At 40.2% G+C, this 26781-nt stretch overlaps 2 protein-coding genes across 3 annotated transcripts in view; both read right to left on the bottom strand.

Annotated features, from left to right (window-relative positions):
• Positions 1-15979, bottom strand: part of MSRB3 (methionine sulfoxide reductase B3) — an 84681-nt gene extending 68702 nt beyond the window's left edge. Inside the window, exon 1 of one of the 2 annotated variants that reach the window (XM_050325368.1) lies at positions 15790-15979. In XM_050325368.1, the coding sequence (XP_050181325.1) occupies positions 15790-15940 (151 nt within the window). In that variant the 5' untranslated portion in view covers positions 15941-15979. The remainder of the gene's footprint in view (positions 1-15789) is intronic. The other variant, XM_050325369.1, reaches the window with a different exon arrangement.
• Positions 15980-16873: 894 nt separating this feature from the next.
• LEMD3 (LEM domain containing 3) overlaps positions 16874-26781 on the bottom strand; it is a 41878-nt gene continuing 31970 nt past the window's right edge. Inside the window, exons 10-13 of the mRNA XM_050325348.1 lie at positions 21171-21252; positions 19457-19562; positions 19287-19365; positions 16874-19070 (exon numbers count right to left, since the gene is read on the bottom strand). Of these exons, the coding sequence (XP_050181305.1) occupies positions 18907-19070; positions 19287-19365; positions 19457-19562; positions 21171-21252 (431 nt within the window). The 3' untranslated portion in view covers positions 16874-18906. The remainder of the gene's footprint in view (positions 19071-19286; positions 19366-19456; positions 19563-21170; positions 21253-26781) is intronic.

Genomic DNA, 26781 nt, shown 5'->3' with positions numbered 1-26781 from the left:
GCATTGCACTCAGTGTTTTTTTAGGGACTTCACTGTTTGCAGTTAATGTCTCAGGTTTGTCATGATGTATGCTACAGTGGGGGCAAAGGCAATGTTGAATAGCTTGCACGGAGATGTTTAATAAACCATCACCAAGCTGCCAGGAGACTACAGCACAGGAAAACTTTTCAGCAGGGGGATGACGACTGCTGGTTATTTATCAGAGAAAGAAGGGAAGAGTTCCAGTTCCCACTTCTGATTCAAGATCTCTGATCCTAAAACTAGCACCCTTTGCAGTGCACAAGGTATTCTCACACTTACATACCTCACTACCTGGGCTAACCAACCCTTTTGTCCTGGCCTCCCAACAGCCTGATAGAACAATGAGAAGTCAGACTTCAGCCCTCCAATAAACACACATCCTGTGAATATGCATTTGTGTTTTATAATTACATTTTTTAGAAAACTGCTCACTTCGATGTGCTGTACTCTATTTGAAGCATTTGGCACAAAATAGTAAAGGTAATTGATAAAACCTTGGGAGAGGGTAAATTTAGATTAGTTATTAGAAAGAAATCCTTCACTATGACAGTGGTGAGGCACTGGAGCAGGTTGCCCAGAGAAGTTGTGGATGTCACATGCCTACACGTGTTCAAGGCCAGGTTGGATGGGGCTTTGAGCAACCTGGTCTAGTGGAAGGTGCCCCTGCTTATGGCAGGATGGTTGGAACTCGATCTTTAAGGTCCCTTCCAGCTCAAACCATTCTGTGATGCTATGAAATTTACCTTTAAAGAGAGATTTTAAGCTCTGGATTTTCATGTGCTTGATAATGCAAACCAGGTGTCTTCAAAAGTTCATGATTTGCTATTAAAATACCTTGCAAAAGTTCACAGTCTGATGAGAGTAAAACACTCTCTAAGTAAGGTAAGTAACTAAGCTAAGCTAATGATAAAGACAATTATAAATTTAAGCTTCTCAAAGACTTACTGAAGAGGCATAAAGCATTCTAAATTAAATTAATTGCATTAACCTTACAGCTCTACAGATGTACTGTAGCTTTTAACTTGCATGCTTGTCTGCATATAGTCTTCCCCCCTAAAATATTAGCTTCTCAGTTACAGCCACAGAAATCTGAAGTATTAGACCTGAATTCCCACTTCACTTTCAAGACTCTCAATTAAAGCATGTTCTCCTTAGCTGTCTCGGCTGGAATGTGCAAACTGAAGGGCTATCCAGTCTACTTTTAGGAAGTTTATACTGTGCCCCAATAAAAGAGGTAATTATTGCTATACCTTGTAATATTTGAGTGGAAGACCAGGAAACGTCAACCTTGAAACCTGAAGTTAACACTGCCATTATAAAGGAGTCTAAACAGTGAAGTTCAAAATGTTTTTGCTTTCTTGAACTTTACATATTCTCTTATACTGTATTTAGTTCTTAAACTCTTCACATAGCAACTGAAACTCAAACCTAAAAAACCTTCCTGCAAAATGCACATTCTAACACGTAAGACATTTTCAAGTATCAGTTTGGCTCACATATGCTTTAGGATACTGACAGAACCAGCACAATAATGGCCAGTCTTCGCGAGCAAAGATCCGGGGAAGGTCTTTACACCTTCCAGCCTGCGCATTGGATTTTTTAGGTGAGACACAGTGTGCGCGGAACTGAGCCCACCCTTTAATCCTAAGGTTCATCTGCCAGGGCCAAGCGAGCTTGGACAGTGGCAGCGAGGTCCTCAGGACGTAGGTGGGTTGCCTTTAAGGGTTAACGAGCTCCATCTGCCCGGGAGTGTCCCTGACTGGGAATCGAACCCGGCTCTCAGCGGTGATACGCGGCACCCTTACCACTAGACCACCAGGGGCTCCAAAGAACCAGCACAGCAGGTGCTTTAATGGCCCTTACTAACAGGACTCATCATTTTCAAAGGAACCAAAGAAGTGCTTAACTGGAGAGTCGATTCAGTGTTTCATAGCATGAACTACGGCAGTTGTCATGCAGAGCAAGCAGAGCCGGAGGTGGGCAGACACCCACCTGGGCACACCAACCATGACGCACCAGGGGTGCTCAAGCTCAAGGGGTGCAGGAGGCTCTCCCCAGTCCCACAGCTTCCTCACGGTGCCCACAGGCCAGCCTTCTTTCTCCTGTGAAATGGGGTTGTATAGCCCAATCTGTTGATGTTACTGAGATACCTTTTTTGTGTTTGAGTTGGAAAGCTTCAGTAGGAATATTCAGCTATATTCACCATGTTAACAGTGAGAGTAGGGGAGGAAGTAAAAAAAATCTAAAGGTTGAGATTAGACAAAAAACCCAGAAGAAAGCAGGAAAAGAGGATGAGCAGGAATGCATAAAGTTTCCCACTGAGGTGGAACAGATATTTTTAGGAGTTCAGCCTTTAGTCTGAGCTTTATTACCCAGACCTTGGTCCTCCATCTAAGAGAGATGAGACTCCCCCAACAGATTTTAGATTACCATACAGGCTAAAATTATAATCTTTCCAATAAAAAAAATTATTAAAAATCTTGGGAAATAAACCAAATTCTGAAACCTTTGCACACAATTCAGTGTAATTTCACTGATTTCAATTACTGACAAAAAGATATCCTATGTAAGGAGGCTCCATATGTCTGTGTTTCTATTTATATTAGAATGGTTATCCAGAATAGAAAAATTATTTATACTTAGAAAAATATTACATCTGAGCAAAGAACAAATTTAATTTTCATCTAATTACCAAATTCAGTTAACATCTTCTTTAGCATCAGCTAAACTGGGAAGCTCACAATCCATTAGAGGAATAACCCTTTTTGTATGCTGAACTGGCATACATACCCGGGCAGGTGGGGCTCGTTAGCCCTTAAAGGCAACCCACCTACGTCCTAAGGACCTCGCTGCCACCGTCCAAGCTCACTTGGCCCCGGCAGATGAACCTTAGGATTAAAGGGTGGGCTCAGTTCCGCGCACACTGTGTCTCACCTAAAAAATCCAATGCGCAGGCTGGAAGGTGTAAAGACCTTCCCCGCGCTCGCGAAGACGGACCATTATTTATTATTATGCTGAACTGGCCACTGCATTGTTCCCCTCATCAGCTAGTGAAAAACCAGTTTGGCAACAAAGAGGCTGATGGGCTGTTGTAACTAAAGCCCGGGGGTGTGTCCAGTGGCCAAATTAAAAGAGCCTGAGAAGTGAGAAGATAATCAAAACAAAGGGTTTTCTGATGGCTGTACCTTCCCAAAAAAGCAACAAGGGGAAAATTACATTAATGCCTCCTTGTTCTGCAGCTGCTCCCATGAACGAGCAAATTGCAAGGCTGGTTTCTCCTTATTTTACCACCTAACACTGTACACAGCAGGGCAGTGGTCCTGGTCCGCTCTGAACAGCCAAAGGACATGTCCTGTGAGGACGTAGAGGACATTCCTGCTACACTGAGTACAAGGGGAGGAGAGAGGCAATTAATTCTCCTTTAAGTAATACAAAAGTTAAGAGGGTCCTTGGTCAAGGTACTCTAATTTGGTCCGTAGGGAGGAGTGTAAAATGGATGGAGATTTTGTTACTGTAGAGACAAGACACTGCAACCCTTGTGGGCAACAGATGAAATGGGAAGAGAATAGTGAAACTGCAAAAAAAAAAAAAAAGTGGACACCTCAAGGAGAGGAAGAGACCAGACAAGTAAGGAGTCCCCATGCCTGGGACAAAAGAGGATTCTAGGCTAAGGGCAGAAACCAGTGACTATCTTAGCCTTGCCAGCGTTCACATATCTGTCATTTGCAGATTTTTTCCTAATAGGTATGACTGGCAATACTTCTCAAAGGAAAAGTAAATATCAGTCAGTTGGGATTCTCCCCCCCACTCCAGCTCCTCCCAGATCTGATGCACCAAAATAGCACTGAACTGCACTTTCATTTTCTCTGACTTGGCAGTCTGCCAGCATACAGCACATTCCTTTTACGGCAGTGAATTTATAACTACAATGGTCATAAACTATTCTTATATGTGTCTTTTCCAAGAATCGTGATCCTTTCAACATCTTGAAAAATTTCTCATCTTTTCCATTCCAGGCAGTCCTCTCCAGGACAGTGGTAAAGATTTAATTGCTTCTGGTGCTCAGATGATGAGATACAAGTGTTCTGGAAATAACCTTTTAATTTAACAATTCCTACTGGCAAGCCCAAAAGCTTTTTGTGCTACTCTCAAATAAAGGCTTCATTATCAGCACTAGAAAAAAAAAAAAAAAAACACCACAAATTTTAAAAACTTCTGGGTTATTGCTGTGACTAGAATTATCCAAGGAGCACCCCAGCTCTTGAAGACATGAAACCCATTTTTGCTATGAGGTCGATTTGTGTAGGTGTGTCTCCCTCTCCACTAATATTTGTACAGCAGAGATAACAAGCTTCCTATTCTGTCTGTTTTTAAGTTGGGACAAATCCCATGCATCATTTAACGGAAGGTTAAATACAACTTTCTTTTATAGGAGTGAACAGAAGCCATTCAATAGAAATTTCTATTCTGCTTTTATGAAACACTTTTTTGGTATTAGTTTTCACTTCCCAATGAAAAGAAATTACTAATTTTGAAGATTAAACAAATACATTATTTGGAATTGGCATTTTTTTATATGCTGTTACATGGTACTCTGTAACTCAGTAGACTTCTTGCTCATCTTCTAAAGCCTATTTGCCTGGGTAATGATACACAATAGATATGTGATATAAGCAGTTCCTCTTAGGTAGAGTATCTCACACAAATGCAGTAAAGAGAAAACCTCCAGCTAAATGGTGTGACTCAACAGGACTTCCAACATTACACAGCAAAAAAGTACACTCTTTTCAAAAGAGCATTGTCTCCCTTGTTCTTAAAATGAGACGAGTGAAAACCAGCCCTGCACGGTTTGCTGAGCATGCACTTCTGACCCGCACAGCACAGACAGGCTGCAGTGTGGGAGGTGAGAAGGGTGCAGCCACTTCCACTGCACAGAGAGGCTGAATTCTCAAACATTGCAGACCAGTTAAATTTGATGACCCTCTTTTATGAGGCACTGTAAGGAAATGTAGGAGTGACACTAGTTCACTGAAGGAGACAAGGTCCCTGAACACATCAGAGCTAAAACAGTTGTGATTTCAGCTGTGGTTTTGCCCTCCAGTTTAATGAGCTCTCAGAGTAAAATCTGTATCAGAGAATAAAAAACCCCAACTCACACTACCACAGAAGCAAATGAAAGCATCCTCAATGGATGCCATGGGGTTATTATAGCTTTACATAGGAAATTATCAACAAACAATCAGTGCGTCTATGGCCAGCAGATTTTTAAGGTATTTAAAACTCTTTTTATTGAAAAAGTGGTTGATGCTAGTATCTATCTACATGTATATGCACATAATCTTATGCACATGCATAAGATGCCATGTACCCTACTAGGAAGAGAAACTACCAATGCAAAAGACACATGTGTCTTGTCTGTCATTTCATTCTGCATTCAATTCTTCGGTACAAACCACTTGAAAGCTGAATCATCTCCCTGTATATTTATAATTTACTACTTGAGAAAATACAACTTTTAGATCAGACTCTGAGTGTTTAGTATTTATATACAATAAAATATTTATATATTGTAAGTAAATAATGGGGTTTATAAAATTTAGTTACGATCTTTCAGATGGCGTAAGTTCATTTCAGACCAATTCGGGGTGGTGATTTCTTTTTTTACAGTCCCAGCAGCTAGAAAAGCATTTCGAGTTAAAGACATCATAGCTGACACTTTCTTCCCAGCAGTCTCCCTTACAAGGAAATTTTCTACGTGGCTTTCTCAGCAAACCAATACCACTCATCACCACCGAGCGGTGCCAGCTCCCTTTCGTACAACCACACGCTGCATAGCCCCGTGAGTTGTCCTTCAAACAACATCCTCAGCACAAACAGGTCTTCGCGTACGCCAACAGAATGAAAGCACCCTTTAAAAATGTACCTTTGATCACACCGATAGTGTCACGATGGCATATAGAGCAGCCTTATGAATATACAAGTAAACCTCAGCCTTTTATCCAAAAATATTTTTTTTAAATTATAGCATATAGAAATTCTGACACTGTACAAATAATAATAATAAAAAAATGACTCACACACACTGTAATAGTAACATTAATTATCCAAAAACCAAAGAACCTATATGCGGTTGAAAAAAACCACAAAAACATCTAATCGATACCAAAATAAAATTCCAACAAGTAAAACAGAAACTCCTAACTCTTTTCTTGTCAAAGGCGCCCTTTAATTTTTACGAATAACAGTGAGAAGATATTACAACAAGTAAGGAAGGAGTATTTGTCTTTAAATCTTCTTTGAACTTACAGTACAATCAGATGAGTGAATACTGAATGTCAATAACTGAAAAATGAGAGAGCAAGCAAAACTATTTCTCTCCTAACAACAGTAAACTTGATCGTAATATAAAGATTATTTTATTTTAAACCACTATCTAAGGTGGACTAATTTAACAAATATTTTTATTTAAATTTCTGTAACACCATTTCCATAAAACAAATCTTCACTTGGGCTACCATTAAGTATGTTGATTAGCTAAAAATATGTAACTTTAAACAAAATTTTCTGCCATTTAATAACCAGGATTCTAAGTACATTTACCTGTACTTAGGTAATTACATGAATTAAAAAATGTATTCAAGACTCTCCTTCTTCCAGAGAAAATGTCATAGGATCATAGGATCACAGAATGGTTTATGTTAGAAGGGACTTTAAAGATCTAGTTCCAGCCCCCCACACCTCCCCCTGCTGTGGGCAGGGACACCTTCCGCTAGACCAGGTTGCTCAAAGCCCCATCCACATGGCCTTGAACACTTGTAGGCATGTGGCATCCACAACTTCTCTGGGCAATCTGTTCCAGTACCTTCCCACCCTTACAGTAAAGAATTTCTTCCTAATACCTAATCTAAACCTGTCCCCTTTCCGTTCGAAGCCATTCCCCATTGTCCTATCACTACAGGCCTTTATTAAAAGTCCTTCTCCAACTTTCTCATAGCCCACTTTAGGTAGGCTGCTCTAAGGCTGCTCTAAGGTCTTCCTGGAGCCTTTTCTTCTCCAGGCTGAACAACTCTAGCACTCTCAGCCTGTCTTCATAGGAGAGATGCTACAGCCTCTGAATATCTTCCAAAGACAAACTTTTTTCAATGAAAAACATCACACGGAATCTGTGGAGCTGAATTGTGACTTTCATTTCTGTGCAATCTAAAAATGCACAAACATAGGATTTTATTTTTTTTAAATTAGCAAAATATATTTACATTGTATGTACAGCACAAGGATTTGCACCTTCAGGCATCCTAAAGCTATTTTTCAATTCATGAACAAAAGACGTATTAATTCTAGCAAAACATACTACTTCAAAACCTGCTTCAATTATTTCTCTTTAATTCTCTCTCAAGTGTCCAGAATACAAAGGTATCTCTTCCACTTTTTTTAAATGACTGAAAAATATTTATTAAACTTTACATATTTGTCAATCCACATTCCCCAGCCATGCATTCAAAAGACAAAAACACTCATCCTATACCCCTCCAGCTGGACTTTCAGTAACCGTGCAAAATCTTTTCTGCAGGGCAAAAGGCACTTACCTTGAGGAAAAACAAAACAAAACAAAACAAACAACAGAACGTAAATACTTTCTCCTGGACTGTTAAAGCAAACTTACAACAGTGCCAGGGCTGGCAGCAGCCCTGCAGTGCTGCGTGGAGCCGCCCTAGACACGCACCCCAGCGCTGGCCATGCCCATGCACCTGGCTCACAGGGCGGGCATGTCAATCACTGTGGCTCGACTGGTTCGGAGGAGATCATAGGGGAACAACGCAGACACCAAGTTCATTCTCCTCTTCCCTCAGCCTTTTGCTACTTTCAAGGCTTTGTAGTTCAGCTTCCCAGCTGGATCAATATCCTAAGATAAATGTTGATGTTTTCTTTGCATAATCTGTCCTTAAAAGTGATATCTGTTCCACTTCCTTCAGCAGAGGCAGCAGCAGGCACCCACAAGCAGCCTGCCCCCCCCCCTCCCCTCCCAGCCTGCTGTCAGGAACTTCATTAAGCATTGCTCCAAAATGCAGTTTGTTTCTGTCCTACTTGGACTCACGCTCCAAAAAAGGAAATCCTGCACTTAAATCATCAGGGTCCCTCTTTCCCTTCTTGGTCCCGACATTTCACACCACTCTCACTGAGACATCAGAAAGTCCTCAGCAACTCAGCCATGCCCCCACAGCATCCTCAATCCCCAGCACAGGACCATTCTCCTGCAGTTCACTTCAGCACATCTCTGCACAACCACGCGAGCCTGCGGCACCCCAATCAAGATAAAACCATAAAGGACATCAAGCTCTATGTCCACTTTAAGGATTTTTGAAACAATAACTACTGGTTAGAATTCTAACATTTGCTTAATATGTTATTGTTAGAGCGCTGGTATGTAAGTACAGAAAGACTGACAATCTCTTACAATTATCTAGATGTTTGGAAATTCTATGTAGTTGCCAGGCAAAACAAGTAAGAAAATTAATAAACCATAAGCTATGATCAGTTAAGCAAATTCACCAAGTTTGCCATTTGCAATACAAAGAAAACAAAACACGCACACCAGATTATCAGGTGGGAAATAGGCTGACTGCCCAGATGACCTTGCATGGCAGTATAGCTGAGGGACTTTTTTTAAAAAACAGCAGAGGCAGTAATCTGAAGAAATTGCAGTGACTAATTTCAAACCATTGAAATCTGATGCACAGACCTTGCTCTGCACACAAATTGTCAACAGAGCTGCCAAAGCTGCATTTTTTTGAGAGATCTTTATCAAAGTCTATCAAGCTTTCGGTCTCACTCTTAGGAACTCACTTCAGGTGCTTTAGCTGGATAGATATGAGACTAGCAGAAATTAGGCACAGTAATGTTGAATTACTGTATTCCTGGATGATGGAGCCATCTTGTGGGCCTGTAACCTTTCCCTGAGGTTGCTCTTCCTCCTCTGACAGATTAGGAAATTTATCCTACAGTGTCTGGGAAATAGGGTGGGGCAATCATCCAGAAAAGAGCATGCACCTTGGAGGATTTTTGAAAGGCTTCTGCCTTTGTAATAACTCAAGAGTAAGATAGCAATGTCCGTTTTTAAAAAGGGAGGAAAAAATGACTGATGAATTACACAGCCATAAGCCTATCTTCAACACCCAGAAAGCTTTTAAAACAAATATTACTAAAAAATCCATAAACAGGCAATGAAAATTAAAAAGCAAAAAGTCACCATGACGAACGTGCCAAAATCTAACCCCATCAACCAATGTAATTTCCTTCTTTCATTCTATTTTACAAGCAGGATAAAAGCAGTAAATCAAAGAGATCTCAAATACAAAATATTTTTTGACAGAGCAAACTGGAAAAGCACCTTCATTTTGGATCAAGGTCCTATATCACAGGTCCAGAGCTGCTTGAATAAACACACTCATTCAGTCATCCTACTGACCAGGGCCAAACCCCAGCAAGTAGTCCTGCTAAATCTGCAGACAGCAACCTGCAAAGAGTGTCAAACACTCTGAAGAGCTGAGCAGATGGTCTTAATAAATTGCAAAAATGGTCAAAATCGTCAAAATGAAATTAAATACAGCCAAGTACAAAAAATCGTGTTTGGACTTTAAAAGAAATCTTCAAATGCACAAAACAACCAAAAGGAAGACTACCAGACCAGCAGCAGTACTGCAGAAAAGGATGTCAAGGTTACTGTGACAATAAATTGAGGCAACAGTGTGAAACTATTTAAAAAAAAAAAAAAAAGGAGCAACAGCAAATAACAATCTGGAGTTTATTAAATAGAGAAACATAATACATAATATAATACACAGTATCAGGGGTTGGTGGGGAAATCTGCTCTCCTCAGTAGCAGTGAGGTATGAGCAGCAATACCCTTCTGATTTGGGGCACAGAACAGAGACAATTGAGGAAAGCCCAGAGAAGCAAAAAGAATGGTTCAGAAAACCAAATCTCTGCAAAAAAAAAAAGTAAGAACTTAGCTTGTTTAGTCTACAAGAGTGATTGTGGAGATGGGATAACGCTCTCAAAATCTGCATCTCATCTTAAATAGCATTACATCACTCAGCTATTACACTGTCTTTATTACTGCCACTGATATTACTTGACTGTCATTGGAGAAAAATGTATACCGGTCTGTAATACACATGTAACAGAGCAAAAAAAAAAAAAAAAAAAAAAAAAAAGGTTTGTTTTCCCCAGACAGCTACTGTATTTCACATTTTAAAAGACTTCATGGGCAGAGTCTAGAGTCTTGCAAAGTATCTGTTGTAATCTTTCCCAGCATGGTTCAACAACTGCTAAAATAAACTGGTACAATCCAGCACTTCTCTTAAGTTCAGAGGCAAATAGCAAAGCTGCCTTGTGTTTTTTTGATGAGAGGTGCAAGCTAGCAGTTTAGAAAACAGCAGCAGCTGGTGGGTCCGTTTCCCAGTGAGCTGCTAATTTGCTACACAAGTCGGTGAAGATCTTGTCCCTTACTTGAGCTTGCTTTTAGGAAAAAGCAGGAGCACATACAACAAGTATGTACACGGACAATCTGGTTTCTCTTATGAAAAGTAGTGTGCTGTTAGCACAGGTGTGCTTATGTTAAGAGGTGTGCTGTTAGCACAGAGTATTTTTCCACTGATGAAACACTGATTTTAATCCTGCAAAAATAGGAAAAAATGAGGATGCAGTCTAAAAGTACAGTTCCCACATCAAGCACTTGGGCTTTGACCAACAGGGCTGATTTTGTTTTTCTGCAGCCATTCAAAAGCTACAAAAACCCCAAGCTGCTTTATTTGTGGAGTTTCTAAATTTGCATCTCAGGGCTGTAAGTTCTCATAATTGGCTGATCCCCCTTTACTTTCCCACCTGTCCCTGAGCTGGCAGCCTAAGCATCTGCTCCTCTTTTAACTCCCTTCTCTGTCTCACATATGTGTTATGACTACTGACAGTGCGGGTGGTGTGCAGGAGTGGAAGCCTAACCAATTCTGACCTTCAAGCCTTGGTTTCAGCATTGTGCAGACTGGATCAGTGCTCTGCTGAATCACTCATTAGTACAAATTCGACTTGAATTTGTAGATGTAGGCTGTGACTGCTCATCATCAGGACACATAAGGAGTGATCTGCATTGGTTTCATGTTTAATACCAACCTTCCTCCCAGGAGCAGGATGGTGACAATCTGACTCAGGTGGCAAAGCCTGCTTGTACGAAGTTAACTGTTTTTCTTAACCAGTTGAGCAACTTTACATCAAACTAATGCTTGCTCTTGAACCAGCTGCAGAAGTCCCAAGGCAGACTCACTATGCTGCATGAACTGAAAGAGACATCCCTGCGGCTCTCACCCCACCCAACCCACCGCACAGGTCCTCCAAGTGGTTAAAATCGCTCTCCGAGTGTGCCGCTGGAGCACAGCCTCGCCTGTGGATTTCCCTGAGAACCACGCACCGCACCGGGAACAGAGAGGAACAAGAACAGGGCAATCCTCAATCCCTCAGACAGATCGACCCCCTTCTGGGCTGTTTTCTTTTGGCGACAGCTGGCACAGATCACTTCCCCAGGAAGCTGCTAAGGTTCCGTGTGTTTAATTTTTTTTTTTTTCCATTTTCATTGTGTGGTGGGAGTGAAAGTGGTGACATTTGGCAGTGGTGGCATTCCATCAACACTATTGTTATTCTCTGGCAGTAGGGATTTGTTTTCCGTCAGGTGTAATGCAAAGGCGTTGTCTCCTTTGGGAAGAATACAGATTTAAAGAGACCTAGGGGAAAATACTTCCAAATGCCATGCACAACATTCCTCTTAAGATTTCCTGGCCTCTTAAGATTTCCTGGATGTGGTAACACTTCTTAACAAAACAATGTGTTAGCACACTATGTACATTCTGCTAAGCTGCTGCTCACATTTCAAAGAAATCCTTAATCCTGATGTTCAGATGCTACTGAAAAGGAAGAGTGAACTGGGGAGCTCTTCAGAAGTCCCATCCTTAGACTTTGTGCAACACTCAAAAACTGAATCATGTTTAAATCCCAAACTTTCTAGAAATAAAGAAGTGCTTATGCTATTAAATACTTTACAAAACAATGATAAACTATAATTTAAGTTTGTGAGGACAGCAAAACTGTGTTAGCACCTTATAAGTTTAAGCACTGTTCTTCCTGTTTAGGGCTAGTATCGCTCAATTCCTCAGGTCTTAAGTCCTTACTGCAAAAAGCCTCTTTATTCCCAGTTCCAGTTGCTAGATTGTGTGGTTTTCACATAATGCTGTTGGAATTGAGGTTGCTAAATGAGGACCAGAAGGCTGAAGCTAAGCAGATAAATTCTAATTTCTAATTACCTCACCATAAATGGGGTTCCCAAAGAATTCTTCTACCCCATTTTCAGACAAAATACACGGATCACCATGTTCACAGATTAAGGACACAAAAATCCCTGTTAAAACCCAGAATTACATTCTCATCTTCTAGTAGAAATTAATGATGCAATATGTGCTCCTTTCCTTTTCTTAAGTGGTTGGTTGAAAATTACTTTTAAAACACTGCTAGTTGGTTATACATTGACAAATTTCCATAGAAGAGGATTTAAATCTTTAGTTTTGTGCTTTTTTTTTTTTTTTTTTTTAAGCTAGTACACAGTAATAGTTTACTGGGAACCAAAGATCCTTCTGAAACAAATGAAGCATTTGAAAAGGTAACAGTAAGTCCTACCAAAGCAACATGAGTAAGGGAAGGGAAAGTGAACATGTAGCCACTTCTTATTCAATAAGGCACTTAAAAAAAATGCCTCAAAATCTCACAAGTTTTTTGTTGTTGTGTTTTAAAGACCTCTGCCTTGTGTAGAGAAAGTAACCTTGAAATAACTCCATGTATGGACACAATTATTCCAGAGCACGAAACACCCTACTTCCATCTAGCCTTGGAGTCTGTTCCAAAATAAGCATTCCAACTTCAGAGTTACTCAGGGAAAGATAAATCCACACCTGACTTTATCCTACAGTAATTCCTAATCACAACATCATAAATAGACCAGGAATTTGAGGGTCTATTTTTCTGGGTGTCTTTTGGCTAAAGGAACCCTTAACTAGAGCTAGACCAAGCTATAATTAGGCTGACATTTATCCCACTTTCCCATCAGCTAAAGCCTCCACAGCTTAAGTTTGTATATAGCCTGGGTGCTGCTGAAACTGCAGCTTTTAATGAAAAAGCAAAATAATAAAAAACGGAAAAGAAGGTCATATTCCCTACCTATGACTAACATAATGCTGTATGTAGTTTAAGAGTTGCTCTGTAATGAGGACACACACACTTGAATTATGCAGCTCAACAAAGCTGTCTCAAAATTGGATGGCTTTACTGCATCGCTGGCTTGTAGCAATGCCAGTCAGATGCAGACTTCTTAACCTTCTGTCTGAGAAGATTAAATCCTTAACAGAGTGTTTTCTGCTTTCCCCCTTCTTCCTCTTATTCCCCCAACTTTTAAAATAAATAACAAAAGAACCTTTAACAATCCATCTAAAAGGGAAATTCCATGTTCTAGCATTTCTAATACAATAAGTAGGCTGGACCTCCAATGATACAGACACAAGTATCGTCTTACAAAGCTGACAAAACATGAGTAGGTAAACAAGATCCTCCCATACCTTCATAAATAACACGGCAAAGGACCAAATATCTTCCTCCTGTGCAAGCTGCCCTAATTGAACAGCTGCAAGGAATTCTTATTGTACGTAAAAACAAAAATTAAGGAATTCTTATGATATGTACAAACATAAAAATCTAAATTAACCAAACCCTTATGAGAGCGTGTAACTGCCACCAGTTTGAAAAATGAGCAAGGTCATTCAGTCAAAAGATTTTATTTTTGTTTATGATCAACTGCTTTATATGGCTTTGCTACCAAATATAGAAACATTACCCCATATACAAAGGCATTCTTTTTAAAGATCGTGCTTTTGGGAGACAAATAGAATTCTTCTTTCCTCCTAAAAAATCTTTCCAAATCTGTGTTATAAAGATCCAAAGAACATCAGACAGGAAAAGGACCAACCAACCACATTCTAGACTAAACTAAATATAATTTAACTGCACTAATTTGAGTGGTTTTGGGAAATCAATGCAGAACTTTATTTAAAAAATAATCCTTTTTTCATCTTAGAATTCTAGGATTATTTAGTAACTCTAGTTAAGCTACTGATTGTCTTTGATTCCCTACATAAATTTTAAAAGACAGTTAAGAAATACTGTTCTAAAATAAGCCATGTCTACAGCAAGGCAGGCAATTCTTTTAGAAACTATGAGCAAACGTCTGATTAAGATGACAAGCCACATGGAAACTACTTCCAGAATCAGACTTAAAGGGCACTGTTACCAACCAAATTTGGCAGACAAGGAATCATGACGAACTGCAAAGGCACGCAGCAGTGTAATAAAAAGTAGGGAATCATCAGCACATATGACAGCAAGCACTTCTGTCAATTCAGTGGGGGCAAGAACATAAGCAGGACAAATTCTAAGCGTTAATGCTGGATTCAGATAAGTGGCACTGTGCCATAGTGGGAGTGGAGATGGCTCTTCTGTTTACAGACCACTCGACATAAACAAGTCGTTATCGGTAAGGCAAAGTATCTGGCTATTGCAGATATCTCTTTCGGACATCTACCTGTCAATAAAGTGCAGTTTCATAACTGTTTTAACAGAACAACAGGAAGCTTAAAAGAAAAAGAGCTAAAAGTGTGATATATATAAGGCTCTATACTTTCTTAAAAGCTATGTTTAATATCAGAACTCTTACAGAGATCACCTTACAGCATTTATCGCTAGATAATGGTAAACATCTGGCCTTATCTGTAGATAACCACTGATAGATTTGGTATTTTTAATGCACGGTTATCCCTATTTAAGATCACTGTGCTTTCAGACTAGCCTTTATGCTAAGAGAATAATGACTGGAATTTTGGCTCGAGCAGGAAGCCAGCATTTATAGCTAATTTGTCAAATATTACAGGAAGCTTAATTTAGTCTCATTTCTATTTCAGTGATATTAAGATGCACTAAGTACAGCTACATTAACTTGGGAAGGGGACAGTAAGAAATAAATTATACTTTGTCTTATGCATCAACTGGATCTGTCAGTAGTGCAACATCAAACAAACCCAACCAGCCAGCACACTGAGCTTCCTCAGAGAAACACAACCAAATTCAGAGCTCATACATGAAGTTTAAGCTCCTTTTTTTGTCCCAGCGCAGCACAATCTACCGAGCTGGCGTCGGCGGCAGAACTGAACTCGGTCAAGCGCTGCTTCCCCGAACCAACTATTCCCATGTGCATCCCGACACCAGTCACCCCGCTTCTGAGACAGGAGCCCCGGCCGGAGCGCAGGACGCCCGGAGCCGCGCCGTGCCCGTGGGTCCAGGCGCTGCGGCGGCCGCAGGGGCGCCCGGCCGGGATGCGGCTGGGATGGGGCCGGGATGCGGGGACGGCGATCGCTGTCAGAGACACGCTCCGTGACACGGGGATCGACCCAAGCGAGACCCGACCCCAGCGCCGCCCCCCGGCGCCAGCAGGGCCCGGGGGCTCTCCCTTAGCGCACACCCGGCTACCCGCCCGCCCCGCCGCAGCCCCGGCAGGTGCGGCCCGGCCCGGCCCCCCGCACCGCCGGGGCCGCTCCTCCCTCGCCCCCGCCGCAGCCCCCGGCCCGCCCTCCCTGCGGCGCGTCGGCGGGGCCGGTGGGCAGGGGGGGCGCCGGGGACAGCTCCTACCTGCGGCTCCTGCGGCGGCCACCAAGGCCAGGCAGAGCGCGGGGAGCAGCGGCGGCGGCGCAGCGCGCATGGAGAGCGGCCCGAAGGAGCGAGCGAGCGGCCCCGGCCCCCCCGCGGGAGCGCAGTGACGGGCCCGCCGCCCGGCGAGCATGACGGGAAATTCCTGGGCACCGGCGGCCAACGCCAAATATGAACATGGAGCCGGGAGTCTCTCGCCGCCCGCCCGGCGGGGCCCGGCAGCGCGGAGAGGCCGCCGGGACCCCGTCCCGTCCCACCGCTGCGGCACGGCCGGAGCGCACCGCCCCTCGGGCTAAAGGTGCGCTCCGGGCGCGCCGAGGGGGCGGCCCCTCGCCCTTTTGAACTGACTGTCCCGCAGTTCCGAACCACAGCCCCGGCCAGGGGAGGCCGAGGGGAGGCAGCCCCGCCGCGACCCTCACCGGGCTGCGCGGCGCCGGCGGGAGCGGGGCAGCGCCACGGCGGCTCCGGCTCACACCCGGAGTCAGCTCCTGCCTTCAGCACCGGCCGCGGAACTACGACAGCACTTAGTGCCGGGCTTCAAAAAAGGGGAGAAATGAACGGCATCGAAATTCTTTCTCCTCCCGCTCGCCTTCCACAGGGAACGGGTACGAGCAGGCGGGGCAAATGCATGTAAATAACAGACTTAAACACCCGTCTTTGCTCCTCCTGCCACGCCACCCTTCCAATCGTCACTAAAACAATTTAAAAACAACAGAGTAGAAGAACGGGGAAAAAAAGCCAGTGTTTTCTGTTTGTCTATCAAAATCCCCTTGAAGACTTTTTATAGCTCAAAATATAAGAAATAAGTTGAAAGCACAAGGCTAATATTCTTTACCCCGTCCACAACTTAGACATCAAGGTTATGCCTCTACACTGCCTATGTACAAAATTAGGGCAAAAGTCAAGCTGACAGACAGTCAAGTGAAGCTCAGCTGTGTGTGTCAGCTCAAGGCAGCACCTGCTCAAATCCTAACAAATATTAAAAATTAGTTAGGTGGCTGTGACAAATTAATCTTCCCCTCACCCCCCAGATGAAAAAAGTATTTGAGTCCGAGACATCCAAATATCTAGAAGGTGAAACACATATAAAAACCCCTAATAAACCTTTAATTTGAGTCTGGTTTGTTTGTTTTTACAGGATAGGGTGACAAATTACAACAAAATCTGATTTTTCTCAAATGTTCAGGTATTATACACATTCCCCTCTGTCTTGCAGGAAGGGATATTGGTCAACTTAACAGTTTAAGGTAAAATAAGCTGCATAATAGTACATATTACAATAATTAAATGTACAGTGTTTACAAGAAATATATTTTAGAAGCAAGATTGATGCATTTGCATCGAGGCAACCTTTTAAAATGCCACAACTATTTTTACATTCACTCTTGCAACAGGTCACAGGATGGGGTCACTAAGGTCAGGTTAACAAATCACTATGATGCACATCAAATACAACAAAATTAGTTTATATACATATATATAATACATATACATGTATATTATACATATACATAATATGTATATAGTAAAACTCATCAAAATCTACCAGACCTGGCACAATCTACTTACCCATCAAAAATATGTACTTGTCCTTGGTAAGCAGAATTCTGCATGGCTGATTATATATTATATATACTCATTCATTAGCATCTGAGACATAAAACTGAGGATTCAAAACTTTTCGGTTAACAAACTCTCCAATAATAAACATGGTGCCCACAAAAGCACAAAGGTAAGGCACAATAGGATTTCCTGTTGCAGAATAGTGTGCATCATGTTTACTTAACCATAAGAAAAAACGTGCATTATTTGTGCAAGTTCATGCTGCAAATCCATCATATCTACAAAGTAAAGTGAGTTTCAGTAAAATTTGTGGGACCGGTGAGCTCCCAGTCTCACCTCCTACAGAATGTTCAGCTGGATAACTAGATAAAATTGTAGGAGTGGGGATTAGTAAAGCCAATAATCTTAGATTTGCAACTAAGCTTCTCAGCAACAATTTTGTACTTCTAGGTAAAAGTTAGTAAATTTACAAGCTTGGAACCACAAGATTTACTGTCAGGTGTACTAGTTTTCATCAGCCGAAATTGTTGCAAGAAACTATGTACCTTTTAAGATTTTAACAGGTTTATTAAAACAAGTTATAATGTACTGGGAATGTCACTTAATCCCAATGGTATTTTGTCACAGCCCTGACAATTGTAACAATAAATACAGCTTTTCACAAAATATTTTTCCAGTATCTGCCAATTGCTTCTTTATTGCTCACAAATTTGAATTCATTACAATTGGTATCAGACCTTTCACATAAAATCAGTCAGGCATTTTAATAAAAAACCTATAAAAGATATTTTACCTGTATCCAACACTTTTAGGTATTTGGCCTCTTGTCATGGTACAGCCAAAATAATATAAAACATTAAGTTTTGAATAAAATAGGAAGCTTATTTGCTGCTTCGATGCAGACATCCTCACAGAACACAACCATTTTTGCCACCACCAGCATTTACATTATATACAAAACCCCGTACATCCACATTGTTTGTTTTCCCTCATAATTATATGCAACCACTTATGCCAAACTCACTTTCCCCATACCCCAGCTGCAGAAGAAGATTCTTATACAGCATCAAAAAACTAATGTTGACTGAATTTTTTTTTTTTAACTTATTCACCATCAGGAACTGTAGGTTGTTACAAAATACCCACAAGATTATTTCACAGGAGACTATGGGAATACAGGAAGTCTTCTTTTCTCCATGCTTTTGTATTATCAAGAACACTTCTTGGTGCAAAAATACAGTCACCACATCTGCAAATGTATAATGAATTCGGTAGTCCTCATGCAAAACTTAAATGCATTGGTTTACTATAGCCCCGGAAAACTCTGTGAAGCAACTTTTTTTCTTTTTCTCTTTTGTCAGCTCAGTGTTACTGCCTCATTGCTAAGTCCCTTTGGAAACAAGATTTCTGGAACGTTCAAACTTTTATTTAATTCATTGAAGTATTACATACAAAAAGCACTAAAAAAGGAAGACGGCAGCCAAACAGGAAAATTCCTGTTGCAAGTAACAGTCCTAGCAGTTGTAGAAAGTCTTCTCAGGAACTTCCCTGAGAATTAGTTGTGCCTGTTCGAAGACGCAGATGTGACATAGAGTTCATGTGTTTGTTTGATGGCTTCAGCGGAGTGTTACAAGTAAGAGCCTGGGGAAAACGATGATGATACCGATCTAGTCGCAGGTATTTTACTGTTACCAGCTTTCCTATGAGGCAAAGAAATAGGAAAAGAGAAACCTTCTAGTTCACTACTGTCATTTTTTGCTTTGAGATGTAAAACACAACGTCATTACATCAAAAGTAGTTTACCAGGTTTTTTGTTACTGTTCAATACTTTGGATATAAAACATTTTTAAAAACTCCAGCTTCACCCATCTTCTGTCATTTCTACACGCATTTTGTTACAAACTCGCATTCCTTACCATCAAACCAAGATCCGTGTAATGCCTTGAAAGCCTTTCCTGCATACTCCGGAGAGAGACACTTGACATATACACAGCCCTAAAGTAAGAGAGAGAGGGGTTTGTGTTTTTTACAAGTCCAGCAGAAAAGGATGAACAAAGTATTAAGATGTTACTGGAAAGACAATCACCTCACGTGAATTTTTGTCAACAGCAATATGAACAATTCCATCATTATCACTGCATTTCTCCAAGATTGCTTCTTGAATTGCTAGATGCCAGTGATCACCTATTTCCCTAGGCAAACAATGAAAGATTTAATTAGGTACATAATTTTTTAAACATTTACAACAATCTTGTCCTGCCTCACCGAGTCTGGTTTCTGTGCAACTTGACATAATTTTCTGGTATATGCCTCTGGGGCAGATTCAGGGCTTTTACTACTGAATATAGAGTAAATAGTGTATTTAGAAATTTCAGCCCTAGGAATCAAAAGGAATAATCTGTATGTGGGGAGTGGGGCGTTGTCCTAAAATGGGCTTATGCAATGATGTTCAGACTGATATTAAAAAAAAAACACATTTCTGTCCAGTACAGTAACTGGTCCAGAACACACACCAAAGTTTAAGTCTGCTGCTGTGATCTGAGGGTTCAAAATGCACAAGTGAACAAACAGAGACAAGTTCTTCCCTTGGTAAGTGTCCTGACTTTTGGCAATAGAAAGATGATTATTTACTGCGCTAACACTGATAAATACAAATTAACTGGTACATTCCCCATATGACTCTCAGGTCAAGAGAAAAGACCTCTGTTATGGGGCTGCTTCTGCCAGGCACTGGCATATCACCAGAACATATTTAGTCATAACTCTTAGTATTCTTATAACGTAAGAGCAGCTAACTAATTTTGTTAGGCATACCTTGCACCCACAGCAAATGTCAAAACAGTATGCCAATCTAATGACGTATACCAGTACATTCTCTGTTTCAGGTGCACAGTGATAGCATTCAACCTTTTCAGATTGTGGGACAAGAACACAAACCCTTCTTCCTCTAATGACACAAACAGTTGGATAATATAGTTTGTCTTGCACTGAGGGTTTTGAATTTTGTTTGTTTGTTTGAAGATAACTCCAAGGGTGTGATAAAAAGTTCTTCCTTCAGCTGCAATCCTCTGAAAGACAGCTCATAGAAGAGGAAGATTTGACAGGATGAGGGGGCATAACCTATGTGTTAGTCCCCAACTCCTCGCATGTTCTAGTCCACCAGAGGGAATGTAACAAAATAAGAGTGGATGAAGCTTTAAAAGACTTCCAAAAAATTCCTTAATTCTTGGCACGTGAAACAAGGCTTGTTACAGTACATACTTTAGAATTACACATAAGCATTAGAAGCCAGTATTTAGCACTAATTTGTTCCCACTACAAAAATCCATTTGCTTCAAAATTAGGCAGTTACAGTGCCATAAAGTAGTAAGTGATCTAAATTCAGCCTTTTAAATGCAAATTGTGCAAGCTCTATAACAGACTAAATACTCCGGAATACTTAACAATACTTGAAAAATTTACAGTCTGTTGTTAGGCGACATTAGTTTCCTTTGTCAGCTGATATAATTGAACATTTACAAAATTAACTGAGAAAGACCAGTCATTACTCCAAGTAGTTTGACTAAATGCAGTGCTCTTCAAGAAGTGAACCAAAGACCCAGCGGAAGACAATGGAGGACAGAAGACAGACAATAAGGATTTTTAATCTCTTCTCACAGGTGTTAAGAGAAAGATCTTCTTTGTTCTACAACCTGTTAATTTCTTTTAAGGTTTAATGTTTCCTCACTTCTTCCAAACCCCTCTCAAGAGGAAAGAAATGGCCTCTTCCAAAAGAATACAGAAAGAAAACATTTACTTACATAACTGGATCAAACATATTGCGAATCTTCAGACATGGTGTCAAGCTGTTTGGTGGTGAATTTCTTCTATCTAGATGAAATGCTACAAAATAAAATAAAGTTAATACTAATTATTGACAGTATAATACCATTGAGCTAACAAATGTCAACTTAATACACTAATACCTTTCTGGTTTTACTCAAAAGAAAGTTTCCTTCACTTAGAAAAAAGTTTTAAGCACGTTAAGCTTCCCACAGTATTCCACCACACTGAAGAAAACGTACCATACTTAATTGAATTTTTTTAGACTTACAATGTCTGTGTTTAAAGCACTCTCTTATGTCCAGGCCACAATACAATGGAAGGAATTCAGGGTATTTTAAAAAATACCATATACTTAAGAGAAAGGATTTGCATTACATCTCCATGAAAAGACAGATATACTTAAACCCTGGAGCAAATTTCTGGAGTTGCATGTTAACCATTCAGTTATAACTGCCTGATGAAATTTCACTTCTTCCACTTTTGGGGCAATTTGCTGCCCATCTGGCTAAGAAATAGGGAGCCGTTTAGATTGATGTTGCATTGCATTTGTACTTCAGTAACATGTCAAGAACATCCTACAAGGACGGCGCTTTTGTAACCTTAAATGCTCTACACACACGATCAGCAGATTGCAAAAATCTGAACTGAAATACAGCAGAGCATAAAACAAATGTAAGAAGAAAGATGGAAATAAAAAATAACAGAGTAACTCTTTCAAAGCTAAATAGTGTAATGAAATACATTCTGGAGTTCTAAAATATAAACTTCTCTAAAGTTCCCAAGTTCTACTTGAGGGAATTGCAACAGAAGACTGGACCGTGAGAAAAGGAGTCAAGGAGCCCCCTTTAGATTCAGATAAGGCAGCTCCGTGCCCTGAGAAGGGCCAACAAAGCAGCAACAGAAATGAAATGGGATGACCTGGTAAAACAACTTTCAAGGCTTCAAGAAAGTTTTACTTTAAAGACTTGAGATAAGGAGATTCAAGAGTTTAAATAAAAGAGTAAAAATCTCAACAAGGCAAAATCATGTTCCAAACTGATGCTAATGCTTCTCCTTTGCAATCCCTACTTTACAAAAATTTGACAGATTCAAGATGTTACATTCCCAGGGTTAGAAGTCTCAGTTTTGGGCAGATGTCTGTGCTTCTTACTGCTGACTTTTCAAGTATATCTAAAGTACATGAACACTGCTGCTCTTCTATATGTTACCAGAACAAAAAGCCGTGTCACATATAAGAAATTCAGTCATGTGGAAGACATTGCTTGTGAAAGACAAGCACTAACCAAGAGAAAATTCACTGCCTGCAGATGTGGCATAGACAAACTTGCTTCTTATGTAAATTCCTGAGGCAAAAAACAAAATACAATTATCAACTAGAAATTAGAAAAGGTGGCCTCCAATTCTAATATTGAACATACTGCAAGTTCCCCAAATAACTGAAAATGTTCTTACTAGTATATACTCATGCACACACTCAGAGTGCAAGTCACCAACACCTGTATCAACTACCTGTTTTTTAATTGGGAATAGGTTCCTAAATATGCTGGTGACACTACGTCTATCTCTGAGCTGCCTGTAGTTTAAGGACAAGTCCTTTTTCAATAGCACATGGTTTTGTAAAGTTTTTTGCCCCTAATAAAAAATTATACATAGGGTACACAATAAAAACTTTACAGAACTAAGCAACATTGAAAAATAAATGGACTTACCTTACTCATGTAGTTTGGCTCCAGCAGATCAAGGGGGGGGGGATGTGAAATGTCACCAGCATATTGTACACTGGGGCACCACACCATAATGGAGAAGGTGATCTGGGGTGGCCTAGTCATGGACCCGGACCTGAAAAGGTGTGGGGTTGAGGAAATTATGTGCTGATTGTTTATAGTTAGGTTTATTCAGCACATGGTTTCAATCCAAGGATAAAAAATGGTAGTTATTTTCAGACACCCCAGGCCCAGAGGAGCAACATTTCTGCAAGCTGTTTATGAACTCCAAAAAATTCATAATGAGATTTATGGTAGCAGCTACACCACTGAGCTATGCAAGAGTAACTAAATGGGGAATTCACCCTTTAGCATCAACACCTGTATAAACCAAGCTTTGCCTGTTCCAGTTTCTAATAATTTTGATGTCCTTTTGACTGGAAGATCTCAGGTGCTTCAGGTGATGACTTCAGCCAGAGCACACCACCAGCACAAAACTAAACTGCTACCAACTTAATGTAACATCCTACTGGTAGAGCAAGTATGCCCAGGGCAGTGCAGGATATGAAAATAAAGATGAACTCTGTTTTTTCTCAAAAAAACATTTCAAAGTCATTGTAAATTAAAAGTAAGTTTTTCAGCTCCGATGGAGGTTTTTATGTATAAGGGTTAAAAATGACCATGGAAGTCAGTGAGTTATAGAATTAATGCTAGAACAGTAATAAACATTAAAATATATACCAGAAAAAAGGGTATACAACAAAAAGGGTATACCAGAAAAAAGGTGAGGTTAGAGAAGACACAGGTAAATTAATGCTGCATCTACACAGCAAAACTCAAAACAGCATAGTTAACAGGTGTCTCTTGATCTTCCTTACACATCTGTAACAATTAATTCTCCTCTCCCCCAAAAGAGAAACTTCTGTGATAAAGCTGTTCAGATTACAGTACTGATTATTTGAAAATTTACACTAGTGTGGAGCATACAAAATGTTCTCCTCACAATTAGGGCATAAGCAGACATTCTTGCAGGACAACAGTCTAAGCTACACACTGAGTAACTAAGCACCTTTTTCTGAATAGGTCTCAAGAGTAAGACTTACAAGATGAGGGTAAAAAGGTAAAGATGAAAGAGGAAAGCAAACCCACAACTTTGTACAAAAAGTCACTGATAAAAAATTCAGGATTTTCATAAATTCCCCTTGGGGACTACAGAGCACCTTCAAGAAAAGGAAGTTACTTGTTATTTCACTCATAGTGTACTGACTTTGTTTTACTACATTAAACTGAGTATGACTGTATCATACCAGATTCAAAGAACAGCAGCAGCTAAAAATGTGCTTTCATCAACCTCTTTAGCACTGTGACTGGAATATGTCTATGATGGAAGAAGTGGCTCTTGCACTGACTTTAAAATGAACATTTAAGTTTTCTATGCCTCTTAAATTACTAATAAACTATTGCTAAAGGAATTCCTGAGAATTATCACCAGGGGTTATAAGAAAACCCAAAGGATCTTTAGATGTGGATTTGATGCATCTGATAAGGCTGAAGACTCACATCAAATATAGGTAACCATGTTTCTGAAGAACAGATTTTTCAATGTTAAGCCACAGATCACCGTAATTTATTAAGTACTAACTCTTCTTATCAAAGGCAAGAACAAAAAGATAAAACAATTAGCTGAAAATGTTGAAATTAGGCACTTCCACTCAACACGAGGTTCTTTAGTAAACATGAAAGATACCAAAATCAAAATCTCACCAAGGACAAGAGTATGGTTGACTTTGGCTTTAACACAGTTAAGTTCAGTTAAAGAAGACAAGCATGGGACGGATGCAGCATTTTACAAGCATCATGAAAACCAGAGTTTTCTTGCAATAGTTAAAGAGTAGAGTTGGGGGCTTTGTAGGATAGAGGGTTATTTTGTTTGATTGATTGTTTTTGTTTGGAGAAAGGATTATGTTTTCACAAGCTAATGAGGAAGGGTGTCCTTCACATGAGGTAACAGGTTATCTTCCATGCTGCAGGATGAAATATCACCCTAGATGTGGTACTTCAGAGAAGTCTTTATCTCCAGAGCTGTCAAGGAACTTTAGCTTTTGCTGTTAGCTTAGCTACACTGGAGCTCTGCCTAGCTATTTTTTTTTAGAGCTCCCATTATCAAGGGCCTGACAAGACAATTGTACCTGTTCTTTCAAAAGCAAACTGAACACACTAGGAATGTGGGGTTTTCTCCATTGATTTAACTAAATTACACCTGACACAATGAAGATTGTTTTTCAATTGACTATCCTCTCGTACACTGTTTACAAAACATTGTATTTACCTACCTCCTTATTTTTTTTCAAATACATCTACTGTATCCAGTAGATAATATTTCAAAGGAACTGCACCAGAATTTATTCTGATCTAGTAAAAAAAACCCACCCAAATTGTCAAAACACAGGCTGCATCCTGAAGGACTGGACAGAATGTCACAGTGATGCGTAAACATGCTGCTACCACACAACAGAGCTTAGATCTCATGCATGCTCCAAGTGCCATAGTTAAAATGCATGCTATCATCTACTGATATCCTAGTACATGCAGACAGTTCAAGAGGTTTTCTTCTTCAATTGCACATCCTCAGGTGTTGTGCTCAGCTGCAGAGCACTATTAGATCTCACAAGGTAAAAAACCCATGACCTTGAAATTTATTCACAGGATTCAAACCCAAGAATTCGTTATGATTTTCTATGTACAGAGTCTGTTCAGAGCCTAGTAGTCTTAGAGAGTATTTAGATTTATGAACTTCTATATTCACACATCAAAACTGGAGTATGAACTTGCTGCAGTCAATGTATAATTCCAAAAAAGGAAGAAAGTGACACATAATGTAGAATTCCTAACATCAGGAAAGAAACAGCTGTGCAAAAAGTATGAGACTTATGCAATGGAACTATTTCAAACAGTCATTTGAAAACAAGGAGCACAAAATAGAGAGAGCTTTTGCATATGAAAATTGCCTTTGCCTGCTGACTACCAAGAGCCCAACTGACCCCTGTCAGTTCAGCCACTCTATTTCCATGCCCTTCTGATGGAGGCCAAGTATACAATTTCAATTCTTCAAAGATCTTTGATAAACTGCAAACATAGCAAGAAAACTAGGAAAATTGCTATGAAAACGACAGAAACAGAATGGATTTTGATACGTTCTATTCAATAGAAAGTAAACAGTCTTAAGTGTATAATTCTAGATAATAATAATAATAAATAACACACAGATAAAAGCCACAGATGAGAGATTAAGTTATTCTGTCCACATTGGCACTATACTAAAGTAGGTATCAGATGCTCAAATGTGGATGGTACGTAACAGTAACTCCTACAGTAGCTGTCTTTCTGGGAAGGATTGGAAACTGCTGTTCTGTTGAGTATCTCCAATGTGTATTCCATGTAGCAAAGCACCACCTGAACTATCGCACACTGAGAAGTCATCCAGGTGAAGGAAAATCCAGTCTGATTTCTAATACAGGACAGAATTGTCACGGTATGATTATATTGCAGTCAAACAGGACAAGAAAAACAGAGCAAATGAGTAGTAAATTAGAACTAGAGTGTCATGTTTCACAGCCTGTATTGAGCAATAAACTCACATATATATATCTATACCTTGCAGAAACTATGCTCAATTTAAATGAGAGATGGAACAGAGACAGCTGTTGACAAAACCCACCATTTCTTTATTGTAGTACCTAAAGCACCTGCACATCCCTAATGTACAATGTCCTAGAAAGCAAAGGATCTGTGACTCTAGTAATAAAGTTAATAAACACAACTTACTAATGAAAACTGAGAAACTGAAATCAAACAACACAGTTAACACAGCAGAATGCCACAT

The sequence above is a fragment of the Myiozetetes cayanensis genome, unplaced genomic scaffold (genome assembly GCF_022539395.1).
Source record: "Myiozetetes cayanensis isolate MyiCay16 unplaced genomic scaffold, myiCay2020 scf3, whole genome shotgun sequence".
Classification (NCBI taxonomy): Eukaryota; Metazoa; Chordata; class Aves; order Passeriformes; family Tyrannidae; genus Myiozetetes; species Myiozetetes cayanensis.
This window is presented reverse-complemented; position numbering and strand designations above follow the sequence as displayed.